Source organism: Hippocampus zosterae, chromosome 15 (assembly GCF_025434085.1).
Source record: "Hippocampus zosterae strain Florida chromosome 15, ASM2543408v3, whole genome shotgun sequence".
Lineage (NCBI taxonomy): Eukaryota > Metazoa > Chordata > Actinopteri > Syngnathiformes > Syngnathidae > Hippocampus > Hippocampus zosterae.
In genome coordinates, this window is record NC_067465.1 from 17,396,119 (window position 1) to 17,423,165 (window position 27,047).

At 40.2% G+C, this 27,047-nt stretch overlaps 1 protein-coding gene and 1 long non-coding RNA gene across 6 annotated transcripts in view; one reads left to right on the forward strand and one right to left on the reverse strand.

The window, feature by feature from the left end:
* The window catches only part of depdc5 (DEP domain containing 5, GATOR1 subcomplex subunit), a 124,350-nt gene that overhangs the window by 69,354 nt on the left and 27,949 nt on the right, over window positions 1-27,047 (forward strand). For 3 of the 5 annotated variants that reach the window (XM_052088363.1, XM_052088365.1, XM_052088366.1), the window contains 14 exons: window positions 2,452-2,540; window positions 3,262-3,315; window positions 7,400-7,556; window positions 8,415-8,575; window positions 11,553-11,673; window positions 11,756-11,923; window positions 13,732-13,954; window positions 15,171-15,295; window positions 17,370-17,448; window positions 18,496-18,608; window positions 23,864-23,950; window positions 24,333-24,465; window positions 25,179-25,278; window positions 25,359-25,601. In XM_052088363.1, the coding sequence (XP_051944323.1) occupies window positions 2,452-2,540; window positions 3,262-3,315; window positions 7,400-7,556; window positions 8,415-8,575; window positions 11,553-11,673; window positions 11,756-11,923; window positions 13,732-13,954; window positions 15,171-15,295; window positions 17,370-17,448; window positions 18,496-18,608; window positions 23,864-23,950; window positions 24,333-24,465; window positions 25,179-25,278; window positions 25,359-25,601 (1,853 nt within the window). Of the gene's footprint in view, window positions 1-2,451; window positions 2,541-3,261; window positions 3,316-7,399; window positions 7,557-8,414; window positions 8,576-11,552; window positions 11,674-11,755; window positions 11,924-13,731; window positions 13,955-15,170; window positions 15,296-17,369; window positions 17,449-18,495; window positions 18,609-23,863; window positions 23,951-24,332; window positions 24,466-25,178; window positions 25,279-25,358; window positions 25,659-27,047 lie in introns of all 5 variants that reach the window. The other 2 variants (XM_052088364.1, XM_052088367.1) reach the window with 2 other exon arrangements.
* LOC127616816 (uncharacterized) lies at window positions 19,047-21,927 on the reverse strand. Its single transcript, XR_007967202.1, has 3 exons — window positions 21,743-21,927; window positions 19,812-19,983; window positions 19,047-19,185 (listed from the first exon to the last, which is right to left on the reverse strand). It is a non-coding gene; the product is annotated as an uncharacterized LOC127616816 (long non-coding RNA).

Genomic DNA, 27,047 nt, shown 5'->3' on the forward strand with positions numbered 1-27,047 from the left:
ATTAGAGAAAATCACAAATACGCATGAATGGTGGGTTACAACAAAAATTCCACAAATGGACAAATCTGCAAAAATTATACTGCGATATAATGTCCTGGAAGACGAGGAGTACAGGCGCTTGGACAAGGCAGTGAAGAAGAGTTGCAGCAAGGGCAAAAGACAGTGGCGAGAAGAGAAAGCAAGAGAGGCACAGGAAGCAGCAGAGTGCGGGAGCTAACCAACTCCAGGAGCAGCTCTAGAGTGCCAATCAGGAGTAATGATAGCAGGACACTCCTAAGCAATGAGGAGCAAGAAGCAAGATGGCTGGAACACTTCATGGAGGTTCTCAACCAACCAATGCCTCCCGTGCTCTTCAATTTCGATCAAGAGACACCAGCTCCACCTCTAAACATTACATCGGCAGAGATATCGGAGACTGAGGTTGCCAGAGCAATCAAGGGCCGTAAGAACAACAAGGCACTGGGACTCAATGAGGTAGCTGCCGAGCTGTTGAAACATGGCCAGGACACTGTTGTACAGAGCCTTACCCACCTGTTCAACCTGATTTGGCATGCTGAAGAGGTTCCTGCTGATTGGAGACGTGGGGTCATTGTCACGCTGCCTAAGAAGGGAAACCTCACTGACTGCAATAACTGGTGGTTATTACACTGCTGTCAATCCCCAGCAAGGTATTCTGCAGTATTCTACTACATCGCCTTAAAGACAAAGTGGATAACATCATGAGGGAAGAGCAAGCCGGCTTCAGGAAAGGAACGCCTTGCGCCGAACAGATCTTTACTCTTCGAAACATCATAGAGCAGTGCCAAGAACTTCAGATACCACTCATGATCAACAATATCGATTTCAAGAAAGCCTTTGACAGCATCCACTGGGAATCACTGTGGCAGATCGTCCAGCTGTATGGTGTACTCCTCAAGTACATCAACATCTTCAGGTCATTGTACCACAACTCAACTTGTCATGTGAAAACCAACAGTGGCACAATTGATGATTTTGACATTGTCACTGGTGTAAGACAGGGTTGCATTCTGTCACCTCTACTCTTCATCATCTTAATTAACTTTGTAATGTGAGACATGGATGAAGACAGCCAACATTACCAACAAGTTAGATGTCTTCCATCAGCGTTGCCTGAGATCCATCATGAGGATCTCATGGAGAGACCACATCACCAACGAGGAGGTGATGAAGAAGGCAGGAGTGGCTGAACTGTCAGACATTGTCTCTGAAAGGAGAAGGAAAATGATCGGCCACATACTCCGACTGCCAAGAGAGAGACCGGCAAGTGTGGCCATGGACTGGATGCCAGAAAGTGGAAAGAGGAAGAGAGGTAGGCCAAAGAAGACGTGGAGACAGACTGCCAAAGAAGACCTCAGTGAGATGGGTGTCAGCTGGCATGGAGCAAGAAGGGTCGCCAGTGACCGGAACAAATGGAGGAGACTCGTCACCCAATGTTCCAAAAGGAATGGGTGGAACTAACTAAACTAAACTAATAAAATAAGATATCCTTTATTTGTCCCACACTGGGGAAATTTACAGCCTCTAGTAGCAAGAATGTAGGTAGAAAGAAGAAAGAAGAAAAAACAAACAAACACCGTTCAATTAAGTGCAATATAAATACAAAATGGATAAATCGCAGTGCTATTTATAATAGTTTTTCACATCATTCAATTATTATTATTATTATTGTTATTATTTTTATTCAGCAGCCTGACAGCAGTCGGTAGGAACGAGCGTCGGTATCTCTCCTTGCAGCGCGGGTGTAAAAGTCTCTGGCTGAAGGAGCTACCTCGTGCTGTCAGGGCGGGCTGGAGGGGGTGGGAGGGACTGTCCATCATAGCTTTTAGCTTAGTTAGCATCCTTCTGTCGCCCACCTCCTCCAGAGTGTCAAGGGAGCAGCCCAGGACAGAACTGGCCTTCCTGACCAGTCACTCCAGTCTCTTTCTGTCCTGGGCTGAGATCCTGCCTGACCAGCAGACAATGCCATAATGGATTGCCGAGTATTGCAATACTGCAATATGATGGGTTCCACTCTTACTGACACTCATAATTCACTTACATTGCACTTTATTCTCCAACTTAGGTTTACAATGTCCTTGTCATTTGTTTTTCTTCTTTCTTATTTCTACCCACAATCTTGCTGCTGTAGACTAAATTTCTGCAGTGTGGGACAGATAAAGGATATCTTATCCTATGTCATGGTAACACGGTCTTGGGGCTTTTATTTTAAATTATTTACTTATGTTAAAAAAAAAGTTTCGTGTAAAGGGAAATAAGCAAGTATTCCACTGCAATGGCGCGACTATTATTCCTCTAATCCACCAATGGTAAGGCAGTTTGGAAACTGCAAATGACAATGACCTTTTTCCTAAACAGGGAGCAGAGAGAGAGAGAGATTTGAGGATAGAGAAAAAAACTGACAATGACAACACTAAACCCCTTCTGTTTCAGGCAAACAAGCTACCCACAAGCAGATGACAATGTTGTTTACATTAGTGGAGGGACAGAAGAATACGCTCAAAGTCCTGGCAACAATGGTGGTAAGCATACTCCAAAACATGCTATCAAAGAAAAAGTACTGTAGAAAAATATACTGTATATTTTAGAAATAGTCCACAATTTGTCTCAGTTAATTATCAGATGTACCTGGTCTTGAATTTGCGCTTTACTTTGGAGTCAGCCAATCATCCAATAAGCATCTCCAGTTGATTCAAAATGCTGCTGCACGCCTCCTAACTGGAGCTCGTAAGAGGGAGCACATAATGCCAATTCTGGCTTCCCTTCAATGGCTCCCAGTACATTTTGGAGTTCTTTTTAAGATCCTATTATTTGTTTTCGAATCTTTAACTCATTCACTCCCAAAGACGTTTATAAACGTCTTTTCAGACTTAGTCCAGAATTGGCTGGTGCTGAATGTGTTAAATGGCCTCTCCCCACCATACCTATCTGGGCTCTTCCACCCCTACACACCTGCCTCAGGTCTGCGGACCAGACACTATGAGAGGTACCGAGAACCAAGCGGAGGTTCACAGTGGATCAAGCCTTTTCCGTTGCTGGTCCCTCGTTCCCGCTTTCTATTGTCTTTGTTCTTCATATATTATTTCATTGTTTGCTGTAGTGTGAATTCTTTTTGCTCCATATACAGCACTTTGTATACAGTGGTTGTTGTTTTAATTTTCTCTGTAAATATAGTTGAGTTGAGTTATATGACATGCATTTCTGCTGCTCTCTGTTCTTGTCTAAAATGTTACATCCGTACAGGGACCAGCAATGCTTCTGAATTTGACGACTTCCCTCGAAATGGAGCCAATCCAAGTAAGTTATTCAACTAAATTAAGACTTCGCTGAACTCTCGCATGAGTGTTCAGGCGCGAAAACATCTATGAACCTATTTTTTATCATAGTGGTATCGCCATCTGGTGGCAAGAGAAAATGTTTTATTTTTTAATGTTTTCCCCAAACCGGTTAACCTGAACTACAAAACCTAAAATTTGCTCAGAACAGTATTAAGTCATGGATCATCCTAAAACACAAACTTATTTAGCTTTTGCCAAATGCTGTTGCTGTAAGCATGGGATTTATTCGCTCAGCCCATTTCATTACATCAAAGAAAAAACTGACATCCTGTATGTTTACATGAAGATGTAAAAATTTTCATGAAACGAAGCAAGAGAGAAGAGTAATCCTCTTTTCATATTTAATGGACTCGATACTTCCATTATAATTTCTCACAAGTACATTTATATCATGATATGTACCATTACTGTTCAGAGATTCCGCTTTATTTGGAGTGTGGGGAGGAGGAGGATCACGAGTTGAATCAAGATTTTCCTGTCAGGAAAATGGCAATATTAATTGTTTGCTGAAGTCATTGGGCCCCAGTCTAAACGTGTGTAAAACACATAATCCTTTGCACACACATTATCAGGTCTGGCAAAAAAATATGTTGTTGAGAGTTATTGTGCGATTTATTTGTTTATTTATTGAGTGGCAATGGCTCATGGCCCTTACAATTTTTTATCGAAGCATTCCCAGTTGTCCGTTTCACCAAGATCTACGAAATGTTGGAGGCACATTTACCAGCTCTAAGACTGACCAAGAAGTCTCTTGGAACAATGTGCTAAACCTGCAACATTTTTAATTTAACTTTTAAATATGGCCCCATTTTTAGCCTTTAATAAGAGGACATATTTTAGTGAACTCCTTTTCAAGACTTCATCCTATTGTCTTCAAACTTTGGGTGCTTCATCCATAGCTGTTTCATTTGAAAAGTTAAGTAAAGCTTTTTTTTTCGTTGAACAGTTATTGTGGCGACGTGTTGCTTGCCAAGAAAAATGATGTCCATTTTCTTGGTATAAACATGCATAGCAACTGATGAAACTAGTGATAAATTCAAGATTCAGCTCTTCCGTTTACTTAGGTCTACAAAAATCGGTAGGCACATCTTCAGTAACAGCCCATGACCTATCAAAAAGAGCCATACCCTAAACCCAACAAGGAGTCCATTTTTATTTTTTTTCAAATGTTTTCATTTTGTAAAGTGGCCATATTTGATCAAAATTTTCTGAGATTTAATCTGCTGTACGATAAATTTTGGGTGTGTCACCTAAAGATCATTGCAACACACCGTGTACCAAGAAAACAAAGTTGTTTTTGAAGGCCTAAAAATGCACAAAAGCACATGAAATTCAAAATGTTTCGTTTGCAGAAAAGAGTGAAAACTGTGGTGTTTCTTAGCGAGCAGTGATAGCAGAAATTACATTTTGTTTTCACTCTTTGCAGATCCAGGTTCACTCACTTTACTGATCCCGAAAAGGCGCAATTCCTGCACCGTTCACAAGAACACAATCACACAAACAACTCACAGCATGCTATACAGAATGACAAGTCACGCATCTCATTCACTGCTTCTGACGAATGAATTCGTTAAACAAAAAAGTAACGCTCACCGCCTTTTGAAGAGTGGCAAGAGGAAAGACATTTCTTCAAAAAATTGATCAAAAGGCCCATTTGAACTTTGCCATAAGACACACCAGAAGGTGCCCTGGTCAGATCAAACCCAAATGAAACTTTTTGGGCAAAATACAGAGCGTTATGTTTGGCGTAAAAGTAGCACTTCACATCACCCTGACCATACTGTCCCCACTGTACACATAGTGCTAGCATGGGAAGGGAGAGGGAAAATGGTTCAAAATGGCGCTAAATACAGGGCCCTTTTAAAAGAAAACTTGTTGGTGTCTGCAAAAAAACTGAGACTGGGACGCAGGTTAACCTTGTAACAAGACAATCAACTTACACATAAAGCAAAATCTACAAAGGAATGGTGCAAAGCTACGCATATTCCAGGTGTTATAATGACCAAGTCCAGACTTAAATCCAATTCAGAATCTGTGGAAATACCTGAAAAAAAGACCTGTTGTTCACAAACGCTCTCAACAGTCTTTACTGAGCTTGAGCTGTTTTACAAAAAGAATGGGAAAACATGCTTGGCGAGTATAACATATAACGGCGTTAAGTAGTCAGGAGTACAAAAAAGTGTATTCCATTACTACATACATCTAGTTACGAATGCCTCTTCATAAGAAATTTTGTGTGTAGCTCAATACGTAGATACACGTGTCTTTGCAGCATCCTCGTCATTCGCTCTTCGGGCCATGAGGCGTTCCGATAGTTTAACGTCAATGAGAATCACCCAGAAAAAGTGTTCACCAGTCAGGCAATCGCTCACTATGCTGACGTTTGCCTTGGACATTTTCAAATGATTGTTAAAAACCGACAATTGCAGATGTCCTTTGCTCAGTTCTTTACAAAACGGCAGGCAAAAACCACGTCTGAAAGACAAGATGAACTAAAGAGGGCAAACAACAATGAGGATTCAGTTAAAAGTGAAATAATCATAATTTTTATTTTCTACACTAGTCTTTGTTTTTTTTAATTATATTTTGATTATGCACAACTCTCATTTATTGTGCAATAATCTAATTGTAACATGTATTTGTTACATATTTTGATACCTTTTTATGCTTTAGAAAACATTTATTTCTGAAATTGAGGCGCGGGGATGTAGAACGGATCAGGACATTTACGGTACATGGAAAATGCGTCTCAATTTACAACATTTTGTAGTTACGAAATTTCCTCTAGAACCAATTAATTTCGGAAGTAGAGGTACAGCTGTACATTATTTAAAAATGAAGATTCTTTCGCAGGATTACATTTTTCCACATGGAAAAAGTGAGGCTGCTTTTTAGTTGAGCCCTCAGCGCAACAAGTGGATAAGTGTCAGAATTGTCATGTAACTCAATGGGCCCCCGTGGCTCCAGTCACTCAGCAATGCATTGTTAAGAGCAAATATTCAACCTGGGGACGCAATGGAACTGATATGTCATGTATTCTACAAGGCAGAGGAAACAAGAATATGGTGACCCGTCTTCAGTGTTTGAAACATACTCACCGAAGGACCGATTTATAACATTTCCAAAGAAAAGTTTGAGCTGTCAGAGTCATTAAAGTGAACTTAATTGAACTTCAAGGAGAGAGGTTCAGTTGCTGTGAAGAAGATTTCAGGAGACCTAAGAACGTCCGGAAAACAGGACTGTCTCCCAAAGGTGATTCAGCTGCATAATTGGAGCTCCACCAGTGCAGAACTTAGCCAGGAATGGCAGCAGGCAGGTGTGAGTGCACCGACACACTCAGTGAGGCAAATACTTTCGGAAGATAGCCTGGTGTCAAGAAGGACAACAAAGAAGCCACTTGTCTGCAGGAACAACATTAGGGATAGACTGATAATCTGAAACAGGTACGAGGATTGGACTGCTGAGGACTGCGGTTATATCATTTTTTCTGATCCCCTTTCCGATTGTTTGGGGCATTCGTTAAAAAAAACAACAACAAAAAAAACGATTGTTGGGAGAAGAAAATGTGAGCAAGTGCATCAGTCCTGTGTCATGCCAACAGTAAAGCACCTTGAGACCATTCATGTGGGGGGTTACATCTCAGCCCAGGTACTGGATTCACTCACAATTTTGCCTAAAAACACAGCCATGAGTGTTTCCCAACCATCCAAGACCCTTTTGATGATGAACAAAACCTTTTCTAACCTGATGGAGCACCTTTCCACAAGGCAAAAGTGATCACTATGAGGCTCAGGGTACAAACATCGACATATTTATTATGATTATAAACTCCCCAGACCTTAATCTGAACCCTTGTGGATGTGATCAATCCTCAAGAGGCTGGTGAACAAACAAACTCACAAATTCTTGTCAAAAAATTCTAATATTTGGTGAGCGATGTCTCCCATCCTGTGGTTAACATTGATATTAGATTTATTAAGAAAAAAAAAAGAGAGAGAAATATTGACATAAAATGAAATTGGTATCCTCTTTATGTCTGACAGTTCCCAGCTTCTGCTGTGCAGTGGGAGTTGACTGGAAATCTCTGACCACACCGGCCTGCTTGCCACTCACCACTGACTACTTCCCTGATCGGCAAATGCTACAAAGTGACTACACTGAAGGATGCTATGACTTGCTGCCACACAGTGACCTGGAGAGGTGTTTGTCGACTTTTACCTTGACCCAATGATACCAAATAACACTTGTTGCATGATGTCAATGAATGAGGAAAAATATATCAATTTTATATACGGTGTACGAATAGGGCTGGACAATTAATTCAAAGTTCATTTTTATAACTGGAGAAAAACTATTAATGTGCAGGACATTGTGGTGCGTTTAAAAGTTCCATCATTTGTGGAAGTAAACTAAATGCATCATATTGCTTTTGGGCAAGCGTGTACCGTATGTGATTCTTCCGTCCGTGAGCGTGCTTTAAGCTAGATAATGACACACCAGTTGGAGTTTACTATCAAACTAAACTAAAAAAAAACTAAAAAAAATTACACACTTTGTATAATAGTAATGTGTGCACTTATGAGGCCAACGCACAGGAACAACCTATATTTGTTTTTATTTGTTTATTTTAATCTGTACTATTTTAACATACTGTTATTTCACTTTATTATATTCTCTTTTTCCTTTCAAGTAATACTGAGAGTTTTCACGGATTCAAAAGAATTTTCCTTCAGTACTTAGCCTACATTTCTCGAAATTCAAGGATACAAAGATTCTAGGACTTTTCTTTTAGTCACACCACCACATATTTCCACATGACATGGTATGAAATTAGTAGTAGTAGTAGTCATAGTAATAATACGTTGTATTGATTTCAAAATGAAGTTTTGAAATCAATCTCCCCCTTCATCGTAATTTCACTCTCAATCTAAATTGTGATTATGTTTCCACATTTGTCCAGCCCAATATGTAATCTGTTTTAAAATGGGCATGCACGTATACTGTAAATCAAGTTTATGTTTGAATATCTTATGTGACTGTTATCTTAATTCTTTCTAGGCGAGAAGATGAATCGCCAGGGATGACTGCTACTCAAGTGTTTGAAGAATTTATCTGTCAGAGGTTGATGCAGGGCTACCAGATCATTGTCCAATCAAACAAGAGGAGACGACAACCTTCTGTGGCTACCCCCCTTGGCAGCAGTCCTTTATACACCAGAGGTAAGACATTACATATATTGCAGTGAAAAAGTGTCTGCCGTCTTCCTGATTTTTGTGTTTTTTGTATGTTTATCGCTCGCAAAAAAATTAACTTCATCAAACCAATTTTAACTTTCTCCAGAGAACCCAAGGAAATAAAAAAGGCAGTTTCTAAATGCCAATTTAATTTATTTAGACAAAAAAAATATCTAAACCAGGGGTGCCCATTACATCGATCCTGATCTGCCCAAATTCTTGGGCAGCCTGCTACTAAAACAACATCTGTTATCTCGACCTTCCCCTGATAAAAATATGCACGGAAGCTAGCCCCCCACCATTACCCCCTCCCTCATACATTCCCTTGATTCACCGTCTTCATTGTTTATGTCTTGTGACCTGTTGTAACTGTCATATGCTTGTGCAGGAGTTTTTTTGCCTCACTCAAATTATCCTCAAAATGAGGGTAGTTCGAGCGTGGGTTTTTTCTCCCTCTCTCCCTCCCCTGTGGTTTCTTTCTGACCTTCGAGTTGAGTGAACGCTAGCGCGTTTTGGCTGCCACTGCTCAACCCGTATTGTTTTGTGTTTTGTTATTGTAAAGTGTCCTTGAGTGTCTTGAAAGGCGCTTATAAATAAAATGTATTATTTTTATTATTATTATCTACCGGTAGATCTAAGACAGGTCCCAAGTAGATCCGAGGAGGAAAAAACAAACAAACAACCATTTGTGTGTCTTTGTACATGTTAGTAATATATATTTTCAAAACAACAATGACGGCGATTATCAAACTGCGATCTTTGCTGGAAAAAAAGATGTACCATAGTTTTTTTTTTTTTTTTTTTTTTACTGAGAAATTTCCTTGTGTCGCAAAAACGCAGATTATTTGGAACTGTGCATCCCACAGGAAAATTATGCGTCTACGACGTGGGACGCAAAGGTAACGAGATGGCTGGCTGCGGGGGAATTGTTGCCCTTGTTTGCTTTGCAGGATTGCTTCAACTCTGCCATATTGGAGGGTTCTCTAGCATGAACTATGTGTTTACGGTCACACCACAGAATCTCAATTGGATTCAAATCTAGACTTTGATTTGGCCACACCAAAACCTTTATTTATTTATTTATTTTATCCATTCAAAGGTAGACTTGCTGGTGTGTTTCAGATCATCATCCTTCTGCATGATCCAAAAGCGCTTGAGTTTGAGGGCGCAAACTGATTGTTGTGCGTTCTCCTTCAGGATTTTCTGGTAGACAGCAGAATTCATTGTCCCATCAATCACAGCAAGTTGGTCCAGTCCATCACACTGACACCACCATGCTTGACTGTTGGCATAATGTTCTTTTTACGAAAAGCTGTGCCAGTTTAATCCCAAACGTAACGGCCCACTCATTTTCCAAAAGGTTCAATTTTGGACTCACACAATGTTTTTTCAAAAGTCTTGAAGATCATCAAAATGACCTTTGACAAATAAGAGACAATCCTTTGTGTTCTTTTTGGACCACAGTGGTTTTCGCCTGAGAACTTTACCATGGATGCCATTTTTGTCCAGTGTCTTTCTTATTGTAGAGTCGTGAACACTGACCTGAACTGAGGCCAGCGGGGTCTGGAGTCCTATGGGTGTTATTCTAGGTTCTTTTGTTGGATGAGTCACCGTAATTTCAGCTGCTCGACCAATCCATTTTTGGATAATGGCTCTGACTATGGTTTACTGAAACCTCACAGCCTTGGAAATTGCTTTGTAACCTTTTCCAGACTGATATATCGCATTAACTTTCTTTCTAATTTCTTCTTGAATTTCTTCGGGTCGTGGCATGATGCATTTATTTTTTTGGGATCTTGTCGTCTACTTTGTCGGACAGAATTTCCGTGTATGTGTATGTGGGTACCAGCATGTTTAAAATATGTGAACAGTATTTCTACTTTACATATTTGTGACAAAAATTACAACAGTACACGCATTTATTTAAATCTTTAATGATTAAAACTTACTAATTACTAACTACAGTAATTAACATACATCAACATTGCCTTCTGAGAGAGACGAAGAGGCTTGCATTGGTGGCGTAGAAGGCAGCTCTCACTTGACTTGTCCTGTACAACTTCACGTTCACTCTGAGCTCAAATTTTTTAATTTAGAAAACATTGTTATGGGTTGCGCTATCACATTCATCTTCTCTTCTTATTAGTTGAAAGAGGTTTAAGGTTTCTTTTTTTGTCAGACAATTGTCTTTTTTAAGTGAAGGGAAAAAAAACTTACCGAACTGACAGTTTTGACTGTCACTTCAGCCATCGTCTGAGCTGTCATTGTCTCTTTGTGACGTGTATAAAAAACAGCTGACTGCTCAGGAAACATTCAAAATAAGGCTCTCCGACCAGGTCTAAATTTTCGTTGCACTGATACTGCGTTTTCATTGCTCTGAATATGTGAATTCTGAATTAAATTCTAAAAGCTGAAATTGGGGGCCAACTAAATTGCTGTGAGATGGGAGTACTGAGATATTTTGGTACTCAACTGTAGAGTTTTTAGCTTTTGTTTTTCAACTGGAGTGTACAGAATGACTTTTTTTGCAAGACTGTTCTTTTGATGGCGGCGAGGGCACCTGCAGCGGCTACTCTTTCTCCTGAGGAAAGACATTTCATCTGTGCTGTATGTCGCACATGTAGCACATTTGACGATAAATTTGACTTGAACTTGAAGAAGACCAAACAGAAGATAGCTAAAAAAGTCGATGCAGTAAGGTGGAGACTGCGGTCAGTAATACCGGCAGTGTGGGGAGATGAGGGAGGGACGGAGCTGATTGATGTTGCAAATGTGAAATTATGATGACTCGGTGACTTTTTTTATATGAGCGTGGAACAAAAGACAACTGTTGAGGATGACAAACAAACTCTTCACCTGGAGTGAGGTGGAGACTGAGGAGTTATAGATTGTTGACTTGAGTGTTGATTTGCCTTCTAATATTTTCATGTTTTATTTTTCCTATGCTTTTTTTTGGTGTCAGGTTTGATATCAATGCGTCGAGGAGAGGAAGAAGAGACGGTTTATTGGCTCAGTATGGGTAGGACCTTCCATAAAGTTTGCCTCAAAGACAAGATACTCACCGTTACTCGATACTTACCAAAGTGAGTTCACTGGCAAATGTTGTACCGTATATCACACAATCAACTTATACATGACAAAAATGTCACAATGACTGTGTTTTAGATACCCATACGAGTCACGTCATATCCAGTACAACTACAGCCTTTGTCCTCCACATGTCGATGCTCAGTTTGTCTCCTGTTGGGTTGAGTTTGGCCATGAAAGACCAGAGGAATATAAATGGAACTACTTGGACCAGTATATTTGCTCTGCAGGCTCTGAGGACTTCAGGTATATTTAATCAATGCGTCATAAATATACAGTGGCTTGCAGTGTTCATATGCACCGCCCGCCCCCCACCCCTTTTTTTTCTTGTTACAACCCAAAATTATTTTATTTTGATTTCTCATAATAGACCAGGGGTCAGAAAACCTTTATCTTATACCACAGGCCAACATTTATTTTCTTCATGCAAACCTGCTGTAACTCTATCCAAAGTTCACGGTTTTGGTTTTATCATGGTATTTATCACTGAATAATATTTGCTACACTATCGGGTCAAAGCTCACCTTATTGCAAGAAGCATCATTGTGTTGCAAGAAAGTTTCATGAAACATGTTCTGTTCACTGACTTGACAGTATCAGTCATGTATTTCTTATTTGTAGCATTGGAAATGTGATACTCGTCAGAAACACAGGAACACTCTAAATCAAGGGTGCCCAAACTTTTTGGATCGAAGATCTACTTTTCGATCAACTAACCTCCCGGGATCTACCCTTACCGGCGTGCGCATGCGCACGCTCACACACACACACACGCTCTCACACACACACACACACACACACACACACACACACACACACACGCGCGCATGCCATGATGAGAAACAGCCTGAAACGGAGGCATGCAACGCCCTTTTGCAGCCTGTTAACTATCGTAGCTCACACGTACTCTGAATGAGAATCATGACGATAAAAGATAGCGCGCAACACCTCTGATCACAAGCTGCAATTGCAAACTACTGAGCGATAACAACTTCCGGTGACGAAATTACACGCCACTGTAAATGTAAGATTTACCTGCTTTCTTTTATTAAAAAAAATAAATGAGTGAAAATGAGACTGATAAGATGATTAGGGTGCAGTGTATATTAACGCAAAAAATATATTACCAACATGTACAAAAACACACAAATGGTTGTTTTTTTTCTTCTCGACACTCCTCGCATCTACTTGGGACCTGTCTTGGATCTACCGGTAGATCAGGATCTACCTAATGGGCACCCCCTGCTCTAAATAAAGGCAACAATGGCACAGAAAAAAAAGCAAAATAACAATAAATAAAATAATCAATTAACCTTGTTAGTTTCTCTTTCTGATGTGATGCCAAAGGCAAAGGGTGGATTGACATTGTGGTTGACATTGTTTCATTTGTATGCCCATGAAATACATTTCCTTTTCACTAGACAATTATGTTGTCTTGGTCTATCACATGAAATCCCAATTAAATATACATTCATGTTTCTGGTTGTAACATGACAATCAAGTCAAGTCAACAGTATTTATAGAGCACTTTCAAACAGCCATCACTGCATACAAAGTGCTGTACATGGAGCAATTTAACATGCACAATAAACCGTAAGACAAATCGGTAATAAAGGCGGTAGAAAGTACCAAACAGTAAAACCAAGAACAAAACTTAAGTCATGCTGAGTCGAATGCCAAAGAATACAAGTGAGTTTTGAGGTCCACAGACCTGAGGCGCCGTGCAGGTGTGCAGGGGCGGATGAGCTCAGAGAGGTAAGGTGGCGCGAGATTATTCAGAGATTTGAAAACAAAGAGGAGGATCTTGAAAATAACTCTAAAATGAATGGGGGGAATGTATAATTGCCATTGTTGAATTTTCATCCATCCAAAAAACTGAATTTATGGTGGACAGTCCTTGAAATGTTAAAATGAAACAGCCTGTGACAAACTCTGGGGGGGTCATTTAAAAGTGCAAACATGTTGTTATTCATTTGATTATATTCTTGGAAACTCAGACTGTGGATGTCAACATGATCTTAACCTGAGTATGAACTTTCCTTTGCTGATGCCAGTTTGATCGACTCACTCAAGTTCTGGAGGACAAGGTTCCTCTTGCTTCCAGCTGGAGGAGCTCGGCGTGTAGCTGATGGAGATGGGCACTGGGATGTTTATGGCGATGGCTCAAATACTGGAATGGGTGGTAGTGGTGACTGGGTCCTACTGGATGGCTTCATTCGCTTCCTTGAGGGAGTCAACCGCATTCGCCGACGTCACCGTTCAGACAGGATAATCAGAGTGAGTAGTCTGTAGCGAAAAAAAAATGGTTACCTTATGGAGTTTGTCTTAACTGATTCACTGCTATCAATTCATATTATTAAATTGAGGCTGGCTGTGGAATTATTAAACACAGACTCTGGCTTAAGGTGTAGATCTGTTTCGGTGCTTTATTTAGCATAGCTTGCCTACCGTATTTTGTCATACTCAGTCAGCTCTGTGTTTGGTGTCAAAATGCCAAAGCAGATTATACACTTTGACACCACCAGAATCAGAATCATCTTTATTGGCCAAGTAGGTAGAACACACAAGGAATTTGTCTCCGGTATAACACGCTGCACTAGTATCATCGTAAACAGCAAAATCATTTAACCTTAAATGAACCATTTTAGAGTAACCAGTAGTTTTGTAGTACCATTTTGTGGTGCAAGAAGAGTGACTATGTCAGTGACTGTTTAAGGAGTTAATGGCTAGAGGGAAGAAGCTGTTTAAGTGTCTACTGGATTTGGTGCGCATGGATCTGTAGCGTCTGCCTGAGGGGAGTGGCTGAAAAAGGTGGTGGGCAGGGTGCGGGGTATCCAGGAGGATTTTCCGTGCCCTTGTCTTGATTCTTGCAGTGTGCAAGTCCTCAAGAGTGGGTAGGGCGGTGCCAACGATTTTTTTCTGCCGTCCTAACTGTCCGTTGAAGTCGGATTTTGTCCTTTTTTGTCGCGGCCCCAAACCAAACCGTGATGGAAGAACACAGGATTGATTCGATGACTGCCGTGTAGAACTGTCCAACTCATAATGCAGCGTTTAAGGTCACACCACAGCATCCCAATTGGATTCATATCCAGACTTTGACTTTGACTCACTCGCACCCATCAAATAAAGAAATTCAGTTTTCCTGCTGCCTTTTTAAAAACATACTCTAGCATGCATGCAAAATACTATATTTTATTTTAGTTGTCATCTGACTGGTTGCCCTGTATGTCAATCAAGTAATGGCATTGATGATAGGCTGACATCGTAAGTTCTGCTGTACATAGTGCCATTGTTTGAATGGCAGCGCCACCCCCGAGCCACATTGAACCAACCAAATGGCCGCATGCCGTAGGTTGGCCACCCTTCTATCCTTGCTCTACGGGAATACAGAAAATTTGCAAATATTTAGCTTAAAAATTACCACCTTTTGAGAATGGTACTACAGCTCAGCTAAATTTGACATTGTGTCTTTATTCATATTTTTATACTGCAGAAAGGCACTCCCATGAAGGCCTTAAATTCTCTCCTTTCATACCCTTCTGAACCAATGGTGCCCCTGCAAGGCAAAAAAGGAACATCAGCTTTATCTGCGTTACTGGAGATGGATCAGAACCATAGGTAAGTGTGCCCTGTATGTTGGTCAAAATTACATTTTGGTGCAGAAGCGTATGGACAACGGCAGTCTTTAAAAAAATATTTAGCGCTCATACACTAAAGTGAAAAAACTTTTTCACAAACTAAATCCGTTTTCAACCAGAGGTTCGTGCTTATCTATTGGTATAATCTCTCAGTGAAAATAAAATACCCCTTTTAAAAGGGTACCGTAATTTCCCGGATAAAAAAAACACAACTTATTAAAAGCCGCAACAGCTAAATTTAGCCATAAAAACTAATTTGTACATACATTAGCTGCCTTGGATTAATAGCTGTGGGTCTCCACATTATAAAATTTGGTGTTAACTATACAGTATTACAAACACCAGTAGACCGATTTTTTTTTCTCCCAAACAATGCCGAATGCATCTGTAGCTAGACAGTCATGCGCATGCACAGAAAATATTTCTGCACATGAGCAGCTGGGGTTTTGTAAGTAAGCAGCCAAGAAACTACAACACCATCCTTTTCGGATTATAAACTGCTACTATGAACGCTGTGGCTTTTAATGTGATATGATTGATTGATGGGTTTTCCCTACGAGCTATCAAAAGATATACCCATTCTTGTCAATGACAAATGAAATTACAGATCATGTCTCAGTGGACCAATGAAAGAGTCCTAGTGCATCCTCATCAGCTATTTGCGGTGGCAACCACATGATTTTCAGCTGCAGGAGACAGAGAGACATAAGGGGTGTTCACACGGCACACATTTGCTCCGGCGCTGCACCGATGTATTTTGTTGCGATATATTTTACACCGCAGCAAATTGTGTGGAGCGTTCACACGTACAAAGCCGCTGAGCGTGTCAGCACAGCGTCTGTGCAGCCCCACTTGCGTTCACACGGCAATTTCTGCAGCGGAGCAAAACGACAGAAAACAAAAGAGCTGTCGTGTTGGTTCTTTTTAAAACATATACACAACTCAAACGACTACTGGACAGGCACATCCTTCTCTTTCTCGGTCTCCGTGCCTTCTGCTCGAGAGTGGCCGCCCCCGAAAACGTAAATCAACGGTGACTTCAATGACACTCAGAAAAGCAAACACGTAATGCGCCAAACTGAAGATCAGGCGAGGAATTCACAAAATAAATTATATGGAGGTGCGGGGGGTTGTGAACACACAACAAAGGAACAAACTACACAAACATCTCTGAAACAGTCCAGTCTCCTACAAAACGAAAGATGTTACCATCCAAGTCTTGTGTCGTTATTAAACAAACACATGACGGAATTCCGACAGAGCACGAAAGCTACGCATTTTCACCGTATGTACTCTTCACAAGCATTTGCTCTTGTGCAAATTTAACCCAGTTGCGTTCACACGTGCAAATTTACATCGGTGCTGCTTCGTAAACGAGCATTTGCTCCGGAGCAAATTTTTAAACCACCTCCCTGAGGTGGATCAAATTTGGTCCGGTGTAAGCCTTTTCCCGGGGCTACGCCGGAGCTAATTTGCACGGTTGAACGCTCTACTGGGGCAGCGCCGGCGTAGCACCGGACCAAATCTTGCCGTGTGAACACCCCTATAGATACACTGAGAGAGAGAGAGAGTGAAAATGTAACCAATTACAGTCATACCTCGGTTTATGACCATAATCCGTTCCAGAAGTTCTGTTTGAAAAGCAATTTGTTTGAAATCCGAAATTATTTTATTAGCCCATGATTAGGGGTTTATACACTATGCAGAAATAACATAAAAACAGTCAGATTTGCGTAAATCACAAGAAACATGTCTGCTCACAATGAACACTACACGAGGAAGTATCACTTCCCTACATGAGGAAGTATCACTTCCTCGTGTAGGGAAGCCGAGAGGAGTCAAGTGGCATATTCCGGTTTGCTCAGTTTGGTTGAATACCGGTTTTCTGTCGTAATCCGAGGCGTAAAAATCTAACATTTTCTGGTCGAACACCGATTTGGTCGAGAACAGAGACGTTCGAAAACCGAGGTTTGACTGTATGTCAACACTATAGCCAGGTATTTTTGTCTTGATGAGTTTTCTCTTTTTATTTTGTTTTTGTTTTCTCCTCTCAGGACATTGGAGGAGCAACAACAGAAGCCCAAGCCCATAACACCTGTTTCTGAACTCCCAAGTGCAGAAAGTCCACGCAAGGTAAAATTTTTCTGAGGCTTTATGCCCCGAGTTGGCTCACTCATGGCAAATAAGTCCCATTCGAGGAACCAGACAAAAAACAGCTTAAAAGACCTCTCTTGTCCGGACGAGGGTCACCAGCGCCACTATCTGAAGCCAGGCTCGAGGTGTGACTCGATGATGAGCAGCTGGTGGCCAGGCCTGCACCTATGAGGGCCTGGCCCGGCTGACCCGGAATGGACAACGTGGGTCCTCGTTCTCAGCCGTCGTGAAAGTAGTCATAGGGGTATGGTCTACATAGGTACAATGTGAGCTGGACGGCCAAAGACAGGAATCTTGACGGCCTCATCACCGATTACAGAATCTGGCTCTTGGGTTGTGAAGAGGAAAAGGAAAAAAGGAAAGAGCCTAAGCTGGTGTCCTTGATACATAGAGTAGCTTGCACTCTGGTACCAGTCCTCTTGAGAGAAGTTGGACTCTTCCAATCTGGAGTTGGCCATGGAGAGAGGTGACGAGCAGGTGTGCTCATACTCCTTGTGTGGGGGGACTTGCACGAACTGTCGTTTGCGCTTGTGCACCTTCTCTTCTTATATCCAACATTCAGCACAGAAGTTGCTTGAGTGGTTAGCTGTTCTACTGTGTATGTGTATATATATAGATTTTTTTTTCTGAGTTTTGGTCATATATGTTATCTGAGTAACCATTATGTCATTTTCACTCATTAGTGAATCTCTGAGATGGATAGTGCAGAATGCTGGGCCGTATTTGTTTAAATGTGTATGTGTGGGGTGGGTGGGCTTATAGGCCTCTTGGACCATCCATCAGGCACTCTCCATAAAGTCGAGATGGCTCGACAGGAGGGTGTCGAGTTGACAGAACACACTCTACAAAAGTGCTCACTTTCATCGGGGTTCTTCGATCTTTGCATTATCTTGTCCCTCATCTCGAACTTTTTGTCCTGCGTAACCCAAAAGTAATAATTGTGTTTTGATGGTCCGCATCGAACAACGCACAACACTGGGAGAAAATACCATAATGACAATATTGCTCATGTTTTTATTCATATAGTTCGCTGCTGAATACATTGAAGGCATTGACAAGGGATTTCAAGTGGGACTGACAGCTGGAACATCAGTACAGTCTGCAGGTGAAACTGCAACTGGCGTTAGTGTTGACCAAAGGTAAACCTCGATTCGATGTGATAATCGTGACAGCTGTAACTTCTTCATTATCTGGTCCATAAGTGGGTTTTCTGTTAGTATTTTTTTGTTTGTTTTACAGAGATAGTTAGAAAGAAAAACATTTTGTGGTCTCCACCTTAAGTTTTTTTATAAATGCACATTTTAAATCTTCTGAACTACCAATTTAAATTGTCTGCAGTAATGTTGCACCAAGTACTAGTATCGTACCGTGAATTCTAGCCAGCAAAAATCAGGCACTCTCCATAGAGTCGAGATGGCTCTCTAACGTCTACAGGATCCATGCTGGTTGGAGTATTCTGTCATGATTCGGACTAACCAAATGAAGTTTTGGGATCACAAAAAGTGTAGACGCCAAACAAGGTCTGCGTAGCAAAAAAAAAAAAATGTTTTAATGTACAAAAATCACACCTACAAAGTAGTAACAGAAAGCGCTGGTCAAAACAGGTACCAGAGAGCACAAAAATGAATAACAAAAAGCGCTTTCATTTAAAACTCTGCTCACTATCGTCATCTGAACCATGTGAAAGAGTATTTTCTGAGGCTGGGGAGCTGGTGCCTAAGAGGAGAAATCGCCTTGGAGTAAAGACACTCCAAAAACTTTTGTTCCTCAATAAAAATTCATAAACTACTGGTAATCACTTTTTGTCTTTTATTTCACATGGCTTAACAAATATTTTCTACATAAGTTAAAAATTGTAACTCTGAATTGGAACTCAAATTTGCGATATTTTACAGACCAACTCAGTTTAGCATTTACACAAACAAGGAATTTCTTTACCTGCAATGATTTTATAACCGCTGCTGGGGTCACTATTGGGTGACCAACACAGTGTCAATACAGTGCTCACACAGTTTGTGAAGTGTGTCAATACACTCCTTGAGATATCATTGTCCCATCACTAGTACCGAGAGTTCAAAAGCGAAAAAACAATGAGATCTATAGCAAGAAAAGGTCTTTGAGCAAGGAAGCAGCAAGGCAAAAACAATACTTCGACAACAAGCAGACTGACGAAGGGTTCTTAAATACTGAGTCCCTTGATTGATCGATTGGCAACAGATGTGCAATCAGAAAGTCCGTTCAGGCTGCCACCTGCTAGCATTTTAGCTAGCAAAAATGATAATACCATAATTCCCAATACCGGTACTTGGGAGGAGGAGGAGGGGGGGGGGGCAAAAAATAACAATAAATCAGCAAAGGTGATCCAACTCTGTTAGATGCGGCCGGTTCAAAGCGGGTCCGCAGTCACTCCAAAGGCCCCTTTGTTACGTGCGTCAAGTTAAATACTTCATCTGTAAATAATTAAAGAAATATCAGAGTCTGGATGTGTAAGACGGCCATCTGACTGAAGTATCACTATTTCCTTTTTATAGACCAATATCACTACTACCACAATTTTCAAAAATATTAGAAAAACTATTTTCTCGCAGACTTGATAGCTTTATCGCAGACTTGATAGCTTTATACAAAAGCAAGCGCTGTTAAGTGAGAATCAATATGGCTTCAGGGAAAAACGGAACACCTCAATGGCAGTTATGAAGTTTGTGGAAGCAATAGCCACTAATATAGACAACAAAGAATTTACTGTTGGGGTTTTCCTAGATCTAAAAAAAGCTTTTGACACAATAGATCACAGTATATTATTGAAAAAACTAGAAAGATATGGCATTAGAGGTGTAGCTTATAAATGGATAAAAAGTTATTTAGAAAACAGATCAGTACGTGCAACTCAACAATAAAAAAACGAATCAACTGAAAATCACTCACGCAGTTCCTCAGGGGTCAGTGCTTGGTCCAAAACTATTCATCTTATATATAAATGATATCTGCAAGGTCTCAAAACTATTTAAATGTGTCTTATTTGCTGATGATACAACTTTCTACTGTTCTTGAATAAATCTGAAACAGCTCCTGACAACCGTAGAAAACGAATTAAACAAATTAAAAAACTGGTTCGACAGAAATAAATTGTCACTTAACCTGAAAAAATCAAAGTTAATTGTTTTTGGCACAAGACCAATCAAACACCAAGCTAAAATTATGGTAAACTCAATTGAAATAGAAAGAGCGTATGAAACCAAGTTTCTCGTTTTCAAGTTTTTCTTAGTAATAGACTCAAAACTATGTTGGAAACCACATATCGATAACGTAAAAAGAAAAATACCCAAGACCGTAGGGATCCTCTACAAAACCAAGGAAGTGCTAAATAAGAGATCTTTGTACACATTATACACTTCATTATTATTACCATATATGACCTACTGTGTGGAAATATGGGGAAATGCCTGCAAAACAAACACACTCCCCATTCTCAAACTACAAAAAAAAACAATTCGAATTATTAATAGATCAAAATATACAGAACCCACAAATCCACTATTTATCAAATTAAATACGATGAAATTTTATGACCTGGTTGACTTTAAAATCGCCCAATTAATGTACAAAGCACACAATAACCTGCTCTGCCAAAACATTCAGAAGTTTTTCGAAATTCGAGAAAGCAACTATGAATTAAGAGGTACCAACTTATTCAAAAAATTCAAAACAAGAACAAACATCAAGCAAAGAAGTGTATCTAGCAAAGGTGTTAATCTGTGGAATAATCTCGAAACGGACCTAAAAATGAGCAAATCGCTTGCGGAGTTCAAAAACAAATTCAAAAAAATAGTACAAACAACCTACATCAATCAGAGTTAAAATGATAAATTCTAAACATTAAATATAATGATAAATCAGAACTAAGTTGATAAATAGAGAAAGGTATTGCAATATCCATTATGAATACAAGAGAAAATTGACACAAGAGTGCCAGGGTGAGGATGTATATAATCCCGATACAAACCAAAAGTTGTAAAAATATCACGGTTAAGGGTAAAGTATGAGCCTTAATGGAGACTTCTTCTTACTTGTTCTTTTCTGATTGATATAAAAATGATTTAGTAGATATAAACACATAACGGGGTAGGACTAGATACGTTTTTTTACTTCATCCTACTCCCTTGAACATAACTGTGTTGAATGAAGACTGATTTCTTTCTTTTTACTTTTTTATCTACCTTATTTTCTGTCAAATTATTACTGTATATGTTTTATGTTCAATAAACAAACAAACAAACAAACTAACTAAAAAGTGTGCAGATTTAAGCCTTTGTCGATCACCCCCATTTAATGGCGAATGCATCTTGAACAGCAACAAATTGATGGATAATTAGAAATCAAGAATAATGTTGTGTTTAACTATTTTTTACAGGTCTAATTGAGGGGTTTGACAACAAGAAAATAGTTGCACTATCTAAATGTTGTTATTGATTACATATGGCAATTTGAAATGTTGGGACAGATTTCAGTAATCACTATGGAAGATGACATGTTTCATTTGTTTTTTGTGCCACTTAGAATGATGTAGCGAGCCAGATCTGGCCTGCGGGCCTTGAGTTTGAAAACAGTGCTATACAGTATGTACTTACTCAGTGCATTTGGCAGTGCGTTTTCATCCACAACTACATGTACAATTAAAAATACTGTTGCGTACTGTTGTAAAACATGATTAATCTTTTGATGTTGTCATACTTTTATACAGGGTCAGGCAAAATTATATGACACATTTGTAGGTTAAATAAATAAACTTGTTTTTTTAATAAAGTAAAGAAACAAACAAGTGTCTTCATTTTCAAAAAGTACATAGAATACCATTCTGTTACATTATGTTTTCAAAATTAACTGGAGTTCTGGCAGTGCGAGGTCGGCCGGTTGATTTTCGTTTCAATGTAGATCCAGTAGCTCTGAAGTTGGTAACATACCAAGGTCGTTTTTTCGAGCTGGTATGGGATCCTGTCTACCAAGATTGAACTGCAAACGGAATGCTTGTCGTGTTGCAGTTACAGATTTGTTTGCTTTGATAAACGTTTCCACAATTGCTCACCTGTTCAATTCATAGCAGCAACTGAAAAAGAAACTAAAAACATTCATTCTTTCATTTTCCGAACCACTTGACCCTCACTAGGGTCGCGGGGGGTGCTGGAGCCTATCCCAGCTGTCTTCGGGCAGTAGGCGGGGGACACCCTGAATTGGTTGCCAGCCAATTGCAGGGCACAGAGAGACGAACAACCATCCACGCTCACATTCACACCTAGGGACAATTTAGAGTGCTCAATCAGCCTGCCACGCATGTTTTTGGAATGTGTGAGGAAACCGGAGTATCCGGAGAACACCCACGCAGGCCCGGGGAGAACATGCAAACTCCACACAGGGAGGCCGGAGCTAGAATTGAACCCGGTACCTCTGCACTGTGAAGCCGACGTGCTAACCACTGGACTACCGGGCCGCCCAAACGAAAAACAATGGCCTTATAAAGAAACAAAAGAAAAATGGCATTATATGTACTTTTCGAAAACAAAGCTTTTTTTGTTTCTGTACATTATTTGCCTTTTATTTAACCTACAAATATGTCAGATGATTTTGCCTGACCCTGTACAACATTGCATTTAAATAAAAATACCTGGAGAGTGTAAAATATGTTAAAGGTTTTGTGTTTAATTGTTCTAAAGCAGTGGTCTCAACCTTGCGGCCTGGGGCCCCCTACTTGACATCTAAATTTAATGTTGGTGCAACCCACGCCTTATTTTGCGATGTCGTACTGTAGCTGAGGCTCATGAGAGTGTTCACCAAAATGTAATTTGGAGGTGGCCCCAAGTTGAAAAAAAGACATCCTGTTACTTTTTCAAAATTTGCAGTGAAGAGGGTGTCCCCCGCCTACTGCCCGAAGACAGCTGGGATAGGCTCCAGCACCCCCCGCGACCCTAGTGAGGATCAAGCGGCTCGGAAGATGAGAAATAAAATGAATTTGAAGTTGTTCAGCTGTCAGTTATTATTTTACAGCTTTTTACTAATGTTTTTAGGATTTTGCAGTGGTATTATTTTCGTATAGGTCTCAAATTATTTTGTATAGGTTAAGTATCAAAGTCAAAATTATAGTATCGTAAAAACAGTACTTTATCGTAGACCCGCAATCCAACTCACAACGTGACCATTTGTGAGACGTCGTAATATTGCTGCATAATCACTCATGATGAGTGTGTGTACATTAGAGTTTGGATTTTTTTTTTGATTAACGGAATTATCTAAGAGCAAATAGTCATGCTACATGAACACAAGGTTGAATGATTACTTTTTTCTATGCTCATTACTCAGTTACTCAGCATGTCAAAATATCTCATCAATTTGTTTTTGACAGATTAGCGGGAAACAATGCACTGGAGGACTTTTCTCTGTCCTCTTCGTCAACACTCCTGGAAATCCTAGAGGCCATTAAAAATCCCACGTAAGTGTGATTATGGTAAACTGTTGACGTGGGAATATGCACACTGATCTTCTTAAATTGAAGGATGACATCCGATATGGCGGCGGGTAAAGAGGTTGAGGGACAGTTGTGATACTAGTTTGGCTGCTTTGTGCTTGCCTGATGTTCACCGTTCTCCAAGTAATGCTCAGGGAGTTTCCGTGAATGCTCAGACACAAGGAAATTTATAGGGAACGTTGATGGACAGACACCCTTATGCTCGAACAAGGTATTCTCTATGGACAATCTGTGACTGAACAGAATTCCTGTAACGGAACGTCACGCAATGTTCTTCTTAATGCCTTCATTTGAAAATGGTCAGTGGCGCTAATTTTTTTTTTTTATGTGCCCTCTAATAACATAGGACAGGTGTACTCCTGCTCCCAGAACAGCGAGGCCTGCCATTCAACTGCTTCATCAGCGCTGAGGTCATCCACTGGCTAGTCACCAATGTTGAGGGTGTAACCACACAGAGCATGGCTATTGATGTTATGCAGGTAAAAATCTGTATGCGAGGCAAATAATTTTTTGATGTTGCCTGTGTCAATATCACTTCTGCGAGTACTAATATTTCTCCTTTCTTTTTTGGTCTGTGTTCCATGTGGTATAATTACGTCACCAAGTTGCATAAACACCAAGTTGTGTTTATGCAATTCCATTTCAAAGGAAACTAATTAAATGGTGGCACAATCGTAATGTTAAATATGTCGGGGCATAGGGCTTGAACAATCGTTACCCCTGATGGGACAGTAGCTAAAATGATCAGTCTTCCATACAGTTTGCACAAATTTGGTGCTCATTGTCACAAACTTATTTTCCGACACAGTGCAGGGAAGAGAGGATTTTTCCCTGCTAATAATTTGGGAGTTCTAAGAATGGCAAGTTGTTGTTTGTGCCAACATTGTCATCACTCAAACAAAAATAATGTACCATAATCTTAATATATAATTTTTGAAAGGTTTTATTTTAATTTGCTAAGAACAACGCACATCAAGTTGCAGCTGGTTAAAACAATACAACAGTGACTGAATTATCTTTTTAGATTGTTTTGCTTTGTTTTTTGTTTTTTTACTTGCCTGTCAAGCATTTTTTGTTGAAAAATTTTTTTGGGGTGATAACTACCATTCATAGCTATGGAGATATGGGGACTTCAAATGTGCCCAAGACTTTTGGAACACCCCTGTATATTTTGTTTGTTTTGTCTTCTTAGAAAATGCTTGAGGAGGGTTTGGTGGCCCATGCATCTGGGGATGCTATGCGGACCTTTGTTTATGGCTTCTACATCTATCGGATTGTGGCAGAGAAGGATGGTAAATGGGTTAAAATCACTTTGGAAAGTGTGCACAATTTCGCCAATTACATAAGTGTCACCAGTCCCTTTGTCATTCAGCAGGCCAGGCCTCACAGCTCCCCCCAACAGTGGCTTGCGGCTGGTCTACCGCAGGCTTGGAAGACTTTGCCCTGTTTCAGAGAAAATGGTTTGAAGTGGCCTTTGTGTTTGAGGAGCAACAACCATCTGACCTCCCGGCATTCCTTCTGCCCTGGCTGCCTAGCCGACCAGCCTCTTATGCAAGCAGGCACAGCTCTTTCAGTCGCAGCTTTGGCGGACGCAGCCAGTCAGCTGCACTGCTAGGTACATCCAGCCAGTTGAGCCCACGTTGCAGTTAAGATAGCACAAGGCCAACACAAGGTATTTGGTGGATAACATGGATGAATTGGAAGTTCGTGTTAGCCACCAGAGATAATGGGCTGGAGAGATACGGACTCGGTATGCTGACGAGATGATAGAAAGACTAATGTACTGAGTCTGTATCGCGCCAGCTCTTTTATTCCAAAGACACACGAAAATACTAACTTTTAGAGGGTTAATATGCACTTTTAAAAATGTCTGATTAGCATCCCCAACAAGTACTGTTTTACACAAGCAGGCCAGTTGTACTTTGCATACTGGTCGATGAAAATTTGGAGGCATATGTAACAGCAACTAAACACCTAACAGTACCCGAGGTTCCATACTCTAACGCTAAGAGGAAGTCTGACATGATTTTGTAAATTTTCATTTCCATTGTTGGCCTTTATAGATTAACAAACAAACAAAAAATAATAATTCGGCTCATCTTAAAATTTTGGGTGTTTCATTTTCCAGGTAATTAAGATGAAATGTTGAGCAAAACTTTATTTTGTCAAACACCGTTGGCGTAGAAGTGGACTATTTGCCGAGGAAAAATACTGCGATTTTGATCATCTAAAACAGAGGTGGGCAAACTACGGCCCACGGGCCAGATCCGGCCTGTTGGTCTTTTTAATCCGGCCCGCCGAAGATTGGTGCACAATTAAGGTTTGATTGCATTCATTTCGTTTGGACTTGTAATGACAGGTATTTCAACACCAGGTGGCGCAGTTACTTCAAGTTGCAGAGCACAGGGAGGGAGGGGAAGACGAAGAAAGAGGGAGAGAGTAATGACCATGGAAGGGAAAGTGATATGTATCTGATTAAACGAAGCGGGTAACAAAGTATGAAACATTCAGGAGACGCCTGGAGTCGGAAAGACTCAAATCTACGAGACTTTGAAAAACAAGGAAGCGATTCTTACTCAGTCCGATTATGGCAATTTCCATGCTCAGAGTGCTGAGCATGATGGTGGAGAATGTTACATTATTACTGGCATACAAAGACATTGTGCTATCTTCTTTATTTTCTATTTCTATTTCTAACCTTTGGCCCAACCCTCCACAATATTTTCTGCTTCTCATTTGGCCCCCCCGGGAAAATAATTGCCCACCCCTGATCTAAAACATGCGTGAAAACAAAATTACGCACACATCAGATCTCGCAAAATACATATTGTTTTTTTTTTGTTGCCATTTTGTGCATTTTTGTTTTTTGCGTCTCTGTAGCTGTCCTACAACTTTTTACCAACGCGGCCCCGATTGTTCATATTTCAGCAAGATCTATGAAAAATTGGAAGCATATGCAACATAACATAAGTTACACGATGTAGATATTTTACACAAAAAAAAACAAAATTAAACCGCCTACATACCAAAATAGAGATTTGTACAACAAATAAAACGAGCC